This window comes from Pteropus alecto, unplaced genomic scaffold (genome assembly GCF_000325575.1).
Source record: "Pteropus alecto unplaced genomic scaffold, ASM32557v1 scaffold76, whole genome shotgun sequence".
NCBI classification, from domain to species: domain Eukaryota; kingdom Metazoa; phylum Chordata; class Mammalia; order Chiroptera; family Pteropodidae; genus Pteropus; species Pteropus alecto.
This window is the reverse complement of record NW_006443138.1, coordinates 14,518,076-14,529,070: the sequence shown is the minus strand read 5'-3', so window position 1 is coordinate 14,529,070 and position 10,995 is coordinate 14,518,076. Positions and strand designations below refer to the sequence as shown.

The window sequence follows — 10,995 nt, the reverse complement described above, 5'->3', positions numbered from 1 at the left end:
GACAGAGAGGGAAGGGGGTCCTCAGAGATCCCAAGTTATGTGGCTTTTCTAGTCCAATTGTTCTAAGAATCATCTTTGGTGAGGTATATATTGCTGAAGTTTTCCGTAGGCTAAAAAGGATAATGAATGCAGTTTTAATTTTAAAGTCACCTGAGCAGAAGTAACATTCAAAAGAATTCTATGTTGCTTTGGAGTATTAGACATTTCTGCTTGTGGAGAAACTAATCAGACTTTCTAAAAAAAAAAAGGCTTTCTCAATGGGCTTCAGGCCACAGAAAGTTCCTCCTCATTGGAAAGCTTCCATTGTTGCTTGCATTCCATCTTCACTTTCTGAAATGGTGGCTGAGCTATAGAATTGGTAAGATTTCTTTTAGCAGCATCCATGATGCTCTATGTAGGACCTTGAATCAAAATATTTATTCTAGTCTCAAGGCCAAAAATATCTACGATGTAACAAAACTGTGAATAAACTCCTACTTAAATTGTTCTGAGCAAGTTTAAAAAATCTCTGTCTCTCTCTCTCTCTCTCTCTCTCTCTCTCTCGCTCTCTCGCTTTTAAGCACACATACAACTATGTATGAAATTCAATCACATACTTTAAGATTTGTTCTTTGGTTTTCAGACAAGAAAAAGCTGAAAAGAGTTTATCACAACCAAAGCAGTATTACAAAAAATATTAGAGACTTCTTTAAGAAGAAGAAAAATAAAAACACGAATAAGAAAATATTGCCAAGAATAAAATTCTCACTGACAAAGGCAAAAACATAATAAAAGCAGTGGATCAACCAATACTAAAGCTAACACAAAGGATAAAAGGCGAAAGTAGGAAAAGCATGTGTAATTATGACAGTAAATTAAGGGATGCACACAAACATACAAATGAAAGAAATAAAAAAATAATTATAAAAACATAAGTGTGGAAGGAGTGAAGAAAACTGGTAGTGACCTTAGAATGTGTTAGCATCCATCAACTTAAAATAGACTGCTATAAACATAGCTTGGTGTATATGAAGCACATAGTAACCACAAACCAAAAATCTACAAGAGGTATATAAGAAATAAAGAGAAAGGGATCCAAACAACACTACAGAAAGTCATCAACAAACAAGAGAAGAAAACAAGAGACTAAGAAAGGAACTGAGAACTATGAAAATCATCAGAAAACAATTAATGAAATGGCAAAAACTACATACCTATCAATAATAACTTTAAATGTAAATGGATTAAATGCTCCAATCAAAAGATGAATGGTTAAAGATGTGGAACATATACATAGGGGAATGCTACTTGGCCATAAAAAGAATGAAACCGTATTGTTTGCGATGACATGGATGGACCTAGAGGGTATTATGCTAAGTGAAATAAATCAGACAGAGAAAGACAAATACCATATGATTTCATTTACATGTGGAATCTAAGAAAAGCAAAATAAATGTACAAACAAAGCAGAAACAAAAACAGATAGTTGCCAGATTGGGGGTTGCGGGGGTCGGGGGGCCTAGATGAAAAAGGTAAAGGGATTAAGAAGTACAAAATAGTCACAAAGATATAAAGTACAGTTTAAGGAAAATAGTCAATAATATTGTAATAACTATACATGGTATCAGGTGGGGGCAAGACTTATCAAGGGGATCGCTTTGTAAGTTATATAAATGTCTAACTACTGTGTTGTACACTTGAAACTAATATTGAATGTCAATTGTAACTGAAAAATAGAAAGAGAAGAAAAGATTTGTTCTTTGGAAAGTCAGTGGACTGTGTGTAATAGAGAAGAGCCTACTACTCTGATCTCTTATCTAGTCAAAATTTCTTGAAAAAGTTGAGGTCAGGACTGGGTTATGATTAAGTCAAGGACTTTCTCAGCAGTAGACAAGACTCCTTTCAGTGTTTCTGGCACAGACCAACTCCTGTTGATGCTGAGAATGAGTCATGACATCGCATGCAGCATCTTCAGCAAAGCACCCACACCAGGCATGTTACTGAGCTTCTAAAGTGCTCCACCTGTGCCCAGAGAACCAAAGTGTTCTGTCTACACAAAGTTCTCTTCGATGAAGACATTTTTTTTTGCCATTTGGAAAGTCACAATGGCTTGTCAAGTTTCCAAAGGGGGATCAGAAAAATTGGGATCCTTATTCAATGGCACCTGTGTACAAATAAAGACTGATAGTGAATAGCTGGTAATAATGAGAGGCATCACCTGTTTCATCCAGTTCTTTGCCTTTGAAGGGAAGTGGTTTAGCAGTTTACGGATCTGTTTCCAGATATTAGGAGAAAGATCAGTGATACTAAAGGGGATAGTACCTTTTGAAATTGGGATGGCTTCAGTTTTCTGCCTTTGCTCCAAGCCATAAATCAACTCAGATATTTTCAGGGTACATAGATTCACTAAGTTTTCTACAATTTTGTGTCCTTTTTTGTCTGAACAACAACAACAACAACAACACATTTTAAAGTTGCCCCAAAACATATTTGTAAAAGTTGCAGCCTTTAAAAATCAAACCTTTTCTTATAAAATGATTCATACAAACCCAGGCATTTTCCTTTTAATTCTAGCATATTTCAAACATATAAAAGCACAGAAAATAATATAACAAAGAGTATAGGTATCCCTCACCCCCCCAAATTTAACAAATGTTAAATATTTTGCAACATTTATCTTAAATCTCTTTCTTTTTAAAGAAATAAAACATAAATAACAGCAACATTACAGCTTCTATATCTTTTTCTTCAATTGTCCCCAGGTTAATAAGGTGAATTTGGTGTGTTTATTTTACGAAAGTATGTATATGTAAAAAATATGTTATTGTATACTTTAGAAATTTACAAGAATAGTATCACACTTTACATATATATTTGAAACTTTTTTATGTTTCTGAGATGTTATAAATGTTCCATTGTACTAATAAACTATAATTTATATATCCACTCTACTGCTAACTACAGGTAGTTATTCCATTATTTTGCTATTAAAATCAGTGCTGTGATAAATATTTATGTCCGTGCATCCCTGTGTATGTATCAGAGTTCCTGTAGGGTAGATATGGAAAAGTGCAGTTGCTGGCTTGTCAGGAAATCACATCTACTTAAGCAGGTAAAAGGGGAAACACTGTTCCTCAACTCTCAACACTTGTGACACCAAATGCTGAGAGGTGGGAAGGTTCTGATACTAACCGATTTTCCAGCTCTCTGGACACCAACTGGATTTCCCGCAAGTCAATCATAACACTAATTAACCTGAGTTAGCATAGACCCCACCAGTTAAAGGCTTAGTCCCACAAGATTACAACAGTGACTAAAGATAACTCTTCCAAGAAGTTTGACTGAACATGAACACAGAAATAGAACATTTACCAGACTGGACTCCGGGGTCAAGGGAAGCATTTTTCTTCAAGAGGGTGTGGTAGTCAGGATAAATGGCCTCCAAAGAGTCCCAGGCACGAATCCCTGGAAATTGTGAATCTATTAAGCTATATGGCAAAGGCCATGATACCAAACCTGGATTTAATACCTAACCTAATTGCAGTTTGGACCTTCTCCAGAAATGTAATCTTAACCATTCTAGAATTTTTTGGTCAGCATCAATGAGATAATCTGTCACCTGGGCTCTCTACATTCCCTAAAAGAAGAGGCAATCTGCAAGAAGATATCGGGGACTAAAAATAATCCTTCTTTTTCTTTTGTTAATAGCTTCCTTGTTCCACCCTTATTTTCTATAGAAATCTTCCATTTTGAACAAATCCTTGGAGCACTCTTCTGGTTGCTAGAGGGAATGCTGCCTGATTCATGAATTGCTTAACAAAGCCAATTAGATCTTCAAATTTACTCACTTGAATTTTTTATTATTATTATTTAATGGTAATCATAAGAATACTCAAAAGTGGAAAAGGGAGGCAGAAGAGAGAATTATAGGGATTTGTGACTATGAAAGAAAGGCACGGAGAGATGTGACTTTGCTTGTTTTGAAGATGGGAGAAGAAGACCATGAGCTGAAGAATGTGGGTGGCCTCTAGAGGCTGAAAAAAAAATGAAGAAATGGATTCTCCCTGAGACCTTTCAGAAAGGAATGCAGCCTTGCTGGTCTTTTGATTTTAGCCAGTGAGACCTGTGTAGGACTTCTGTCTACCAAACTGTAAGATGATAAAGTTGTATTGTTTAGGATGCTAACTCTGTGGAATTTTTTTACAGCAATAAATAGAAAACTAATACAGAGGGCATTACTAGAGTTCATTTGTATGCTGAAGGAAATGAATTCATAGAGAAGAAGAAATTGATTATGCACGAGAGGAGAACACAATTGTAGGAGCAAAACTCTTGAAAGGGGAAAGATGCAAATGACAGGACTGCCTTTGAGAGGAGTAGAGAACTTCATCTAAAAGTAAAAAGGTGGAGAGCAGGTCCAGACATCAGAAAGTGGGTAAAGTCATTTTAGGAAGATGAAGTGCTCCATTCTGATGGGTCCTACTTAGTCATTGAGGTATGCAGGCAAGTTTATCAACTGAGAGTGAGGTCAAAATGAGGAGGTGCCGGGGACTTAAAGGACTAATGTGAACTAGTTATTTTGGAGCACAGGAGGGTATGAGTATAAGGACTGCAGGATTGCCACACAGTATAGACTGCCCAGTTGAGACAATGACCATGCATTTAAAGTAGGGTTAGGAAGCATGTCATTTTGTTTTTACCTAACCTCATTCAGATAAGCACTGCAGGCACAGAGGCTAACAACGATCAACTTTAGAGGATAAGTTGAGTAAGGAAGTTAGGATATGAAAACAATAATAGGTAATGGAAAATTGGCAGGATCAATAGATCAAAAATGGTTAGAATGGTAAGTGTGCTGGAGAGGTAGGAGATAGTGGCTGGAAAGCGGGATGTTTAAACTGAAATTTTGGAAGTGCTTTCACTGGTGATAACAAAGTCAAGAGATTAACCATGGAAATGCCTGACTGAAGAGGGTAAAGACGAAATGGTTATTGGAAGTTAGAAAATCAAGTATATGAGATGCCAGGAGATTGGATAGATTATCTTTGTATATGTTATCACTAAGAACTGACGAAAATAGGAGAAAACAATTAGCCAGAAATTAAGGTCCTCCCTGAGTCGAAGTGACTGGGAGGTTGGTTGACAGCAACATGCAGGTTTTCTTGTAGAGGGTGGCAAGTCTAAGAGTATGAAAGCCAGTCTGTAGAAAATCCTTCCAATCATCAGATGTGTAAAATAAGCAGAGAATTCTATTTTCATTGACAGGTAGTCAAAACAGAGGTTCTTTCCTATCAGGAATATATTCAATAATACAAGCCATACAATTACAAATGCCCACTACATTATTTTCTTTTTTGATGGGATAGTACCAAATAAAATTTATCAGCACTCCTGTATTTGTGGTGCACAAATCTATATTTTGTACTACAAATAGAGGAAAAATATGTATGTGAAGTCAAATATTTTATGCATCAATAAATAATAATAAAATCAATTACAAAAAATGCAGATAAAATAGCATTATAGAAACATATCAGAGAGTAAATTAATGACTAATTTGGTTGTTTTTCTAGATTTTTATGATGTATGTGGCATTTTTCAGTTTGTAAAAATTTATAATTTTTAAAATTTCTTTTTCATTCTAAATATTTAATTTCTTATCTATTCTTTTTCTTAAAGAAGATTGTATAAATTTCAGGCACCACAAAAGCTAGATCTTTCCTTGATAGGCCACACATCTGGCCTAAGTTTACCAGCAGTCAACTGAAAAAGGGAAAACTCACTAGCTATATAACGCATAGTTTTATTATGGTTAAAAAAATAGTAACAAAAGGTAAATATAACTATTTTTAATATTAACAGCAGATATTTTTTCTTAGATTTTTAATAGGAACATTACATAACACAATGGGCCGGCCACATCTTCAAAAACAGCCTGCAGAAAATACAAACACATTTTAGAGAGCTTTCTAACAGTGTCTATCAATAGGAGCTTATGATGTCATTCAATGAGGAGGGAAATGAGATGTAGAGGTCTCTACTAATCTGGCCTCATCATGGATTAGATTTCAAAGTATCTGAAAATCTGCAAAATTGATGGATTAGACTTCCTGTTAAACATAACAGACTGAATACACACATTTATCTCTACTTCCTTAAGTAATCTCACTAAAACAAAAGTAAAATGATAAACCAGCAACAATATAGAGCATAGGAGATGAGAAGAAAATTTTGGAAGATGAAAGATGAGAAACAGACTTTAGCAGAGCAGAGAAAGATGAATTCTAATGACCCACAGGAGACAAAGTCAATAAAAAGTAATCCTTTTTATCCTGAAGAACCCTAAAGAAAGCCCAGAGATTGAAGGCAGCAGCATATACCTCTGAAAGAAAGCAAGCATGGGGTGAAAACAGAAGGATTAGTTGAAAATCTACATAATGAAAAGTTAGATTCTCAAGTCTACTCTTCAAGGCTCTTCAAGGCTCAGGAGCAAGGAGGCTGTCTCTCCTGATCCTGGCAGAGGACTGGAAGTTCACACTCTGCAGATGTTGAATCACAAATGTAATGAACCTGAGAACACCAGGCATATTGAGCTTAAGGACTCAATGAAACCTACATGTTGAGTAGTGAGACCCCTCCAGACCCCTTTCCCTATATGGCTCCCAAAACAGTTGACAAGTGGGAACACAAGCAGGAACATAGTTTCTCTCAGGGAAATTGATCTGGCCAAGAAAAAAGCCTCATAGATGTTGACATTTGACACATGTCTCCACAAAATGCCTGGGTCCAACCACCAGCCCCCTAAATAGGAACCAATAGTCAACAAACTTTGCCTTTTCACAGAAGAGCATCCAATCAGCTTTTATGTGCTTCAATCTCAGATATGAATTGACAGGAGACCAATGAGAAAATACTCTAACATGAAAGATGAAGACTGAACCAACCAACCAAAACCAAAATCAAAACCAAAACAAAACAACAAAACAAAGCAAAACAAAAAAACAGAAAGAAAGAAACATAGGCAACAGACACAGTGCAGGACCAGCAGAAGAAAAGCTGAATTTCCGTAGGGAGAGAAAAGATGAATCTGCGACACAAGAATATGGAAAAAAGCATTTAGAGAATAAGAAACATCTTAGAAAACAATGGTGGCAAAAACAGAAAATTCAATAGAAAGATTGGCATAGAAGGTGGAGGAAATTTCACTGAAAGTACAATAACATGCCAAAGAGATGGAAACTAGGAGAGAAAAAATTTAAAAAACTATTGAAGAACTCTTAGAAGTCCAATATCTATTTAAAAGAAGTTCCAGAAAGAGAGAACAACAACAACAACAAAACAAAAAATGGAAAGGAAGAATTATCAAAGCCTTAGGCTAAGGAAATTTCCCAACCGAAGGGCAGATAGCAGATTGCAAGGGTCCACTAATGCCTAACGTAATAATGGGAAAAAGACCAAATCAGGGTAAATCTTCAAGATATTTCAAAGGATCTGAGTAAGAAGAACCAAAAACTTCCAGAGAGAAAATACAAAGGAATCAGAATGTCATTGGTTTTTCTCAACAGCAACTCCGGAAACTAGAAGACAATTTAGTGATGTGTTCAAAATTATGAAGGGAAATGATACTCAACCTAGAGATCTATGCTCCACCAAACTATTAATCAAGTGCAGAGATGAAATAAAAATGTTTTCCAACCTGCAATGTCTCCAAGAATGTGTAATCCTATTTCCAGAAGATACTGAGGATGTACTCCACTAAAATGAGGGGTAAAACCAAGGAAGTCAGACAATATGGGATTCAGGAAAGAGGACTGCATAAAATGGTTCCCAGGATGTTAGGGAAGCTTAGTCCCAGGATGACGACAGAGCAACATGCCTTAAAATTAATCCAACTAGAGCAAAGGATGGAGGGCTCTAGGAGAGATGTATCTAAGGGAAACAGAAATAGAACTGATAGACTATCTGCTGTGACTAACGTTGAGAGGAGAAAAGTTTGAGTGTAAATTTGTGACTGGTATATAGAAAAATAAGCCAATGATAAGAAAAAAAATATGCAAGTTTTAACTGTGGAAAAAATAGTTGTGCAAAAAGAAAAAAGTTGTTGGAAAAAAACCAAAATAAATGTAATCATAGTACACTGCATGGCTCAGCTGTGAAGAATATTTGCACAGTCATAACACTATAAACGTTTAATATTTATTCCATAAAAAAATCACGATATATAGTGGGAGTTTAGGAGTAAGAAAAGTGTATGTGTAGTTAGTGTAAGAGACTTAATATTCTTCTGTATTAGGAATTAAGTAAAGGATGTCTAAAAATGGAAAAATCAAGAAGTAGAATAGTAGATAAGAACATTTAAAAAAATAAATATGAAGATCAATGTCAGCTAGAAAGTTAAGAGTTCAAAGTTCTGGGGAGATTTGGGAGTGGAAAGAGTAGATTCCGGTCTTTTGCTATGGTCCTTGCAAACTAAAGTATTTCACTTTTAAAACTGTGTTACATTATTATTTTATTTTAAAAGGTGAATTGCACATGTTCCAGAAATATTTGCACAGAAGGCAAAATGGCTGTTTCTCAATATCCTATTAATTATTTCAACACATCCACTACCTGGAGAACATTAAGATTTAACATTTAGAATAAAATTCACTCTGTCATAGTAACATGAATCTCTTTATTAGCATCATCATATTTTTCTTTATTATTAAGGGCAAGTGGATCACCAAAATTAGTTGTTTTAGGCTAGCTCAGAGCTTCTCAACTGGGGAAGATTTTGTCCTCTGGAGAACATTTGGCAAAGTCACAACTGGGGGTTGGAGGACGATACTGGCATCCAGTAGGCAGAAGCCAAAGATGCTGCTAAACACCCCACAACACATGGGACAACTCCCCAAACAAAGAATTATCTAGTCCCAAATGTCAATAATGATACAGTTGAGAAACCAGGCTCCAAGTCTCTGAGGATTATTTCATCAGAATGCTATACATAAAGATTGATGACATGCAAACGTTTTGCAATTTAGGACTGACTCAGCTAAATATCTTGGTGCAATGTTGGAAGCAGTCTGTCTTTGAAATATATCTTTGGGACTATTGAGAATGGTAAGGTAAAGACAAAGGTATAATAAATGATAACAATAATAATATATAGTGCTTTGTACCTCAATAATCTCTTTCATCCATGGTTCCTAAGGCACTTTATAGACTAATAATAACTACTCTGGTACTCACATATTACCTTTTATCTAAGGATCTCAGGCACTTTCACAACACTCTCACAATGTAGGAAGTATTATTATCCCTCATTTTATATGTAAGTAAACAGAGGCACAAAAGTTAAGCAACTTACTCAAAGACATACAAGTCAATAACAGCCAAAATTTCTGACTCAGAGCCCATTAATACTAAGTGAACTGGTCTAAGAGATGCAGTGACAAATTTATATGCAGTGGCATATGTGTTATCCTAGTTCACTCATACTGTTTTCAAGTTCATATTGTTTTCAAGTTCGGTACCTTTTTTTTTTGCTTAACACTCCTCGAACCCCCTACCCCCCACATCTGAGAGAACTAGGACACTGCTTAATATTCTAATAAAAGGGACTATATTTACTGAGCACCTTCCTGGAACCAAACACACTTAACATGCTGTATTGATTCTTATAACAGCTTAACAATATATGCTGTTATTGCTGATTTTTTAGTAAAGAAAGCTGAGATTTAGAGAATTTAAATAACATGCCCAAGCTCTCAGCTGCTTATGCTTGTATCCAGGCAGACTACATCCTCTTCCCACTATATCCTGCAGCCCCTCCAAGCATGTTAATGTGAATCTGTTTAATGCCCAACCCTCCCTCTCCCTACGTAAAACTCAATTTGTAATTGAAGAATTTCAGGTGGTGCACCCAGGGTGGTACCAACTAGGCTCAGCTTTTTAAATCCATTCCCAAGGAAGGTCTTTAATTTTCTAAGGATTTTTCCAAAGCTCTCTCCCCTCTACAAATATGTGCGCCCCAACAGCCAGACCAAAGACCAGAAGTGTGTGACTTTCCCTCTGAGAAATAAATAGCAAGTGAATCACTTTCTTCTGTTCTCATTTCTGTCTCAGGCACACACTGACTGCCCACCCACCATGTACCACCTGGGCAAAATAGGAATACTAAGTAGGAAGAAAGATTTGTTAGGTAAGAGTGTGACTCAGGGCTTGCCTGCTTTTCACAAACGGTGACCTGACATTTGTACTCTACGACAATGACGCGTCCTGGCATTGCTGGGATATAGTGAGGTCAGTCTCCTCAGGATCCTATCAGCGGTAGCCCACCTTGATCCAGAAATCTTAGATGTCTTGCATCTGAGGATAAGATTTACCCTATGGCGCATTAAGGATGGAAAAGTAGAGACAATCACCACCCCAGCTCATAGCATATCAGCATCAATGCAACTTTAGTACTTCGGTTAGGGAGCTTTGCTGCTAAATTCATTATCTGCAAAGAGAAGGTGTAGATATAGGGGTATGAAGAAAAATCCAAACAGGACTGAAATCGCCAACACAATACATTGTCGAAATACTTTTAATTTTATCCTGTAAACCTAAGAATAGTAAACCCTTGATAATTCGTTGTCAATTTAAGCCTTTCCTTTTAGGGAACTCTTTACAGGAGACTACAAACTTTTCTTAGGAGGGTGCTAGGTTTGTTTCAATTCCTTCTGTTCTCTACCTGCCACCCTAGTACACCTGAAAAGGGGCAGCGACGAGCAAAAGAGACGCGCGAGTGTCTTCCCATCCTGGCTAGTCAGGCCCTGTCTGAATCATCACAAGTTGATTGCACTTTTCCCCTCTGCCGGCAACATTCGAGACTTTCCCTCGAAGAATTTGTCTTGTACTTAAAAGGAAGAGTGGTGGGAGAAGGGAGAGGCGGAGAAGAGGAACGGGGTGAAGGGCGTGGAGGGCCGATCCCGCCCCGAGTTGGAGGCGCCGAGAGGCCGGACGCCGCGGGGCTGCGAGCCCAGGAATGTG

The 10,995-nt window shown here is 36.8% G+C and overlaps 1 protein-coding gene across 1 annotated transcript in view; it reads left to right on the top strand.

Annotated features, from left to right (window-relative positions):
* The first annotated feature begins 10,229 nt into the window (after positions 1-10,229).
* Positions 10,230-10,995, top strand: part of PAWR (pro-apoptotic WT1 regulator) — a 99,932-nt gene continuing 99,166 nt past the window's right edge. Inside the window, 2 exon segments of the mRNA XM_015598415.1 lie at positions 10,230-10,258; positions 10,709-10,877. Of these exon segments, the coding sequence (XP_015453901.1) occupies positions 10,230-10,258; positions 10,709-10,877 (198 nt within the window).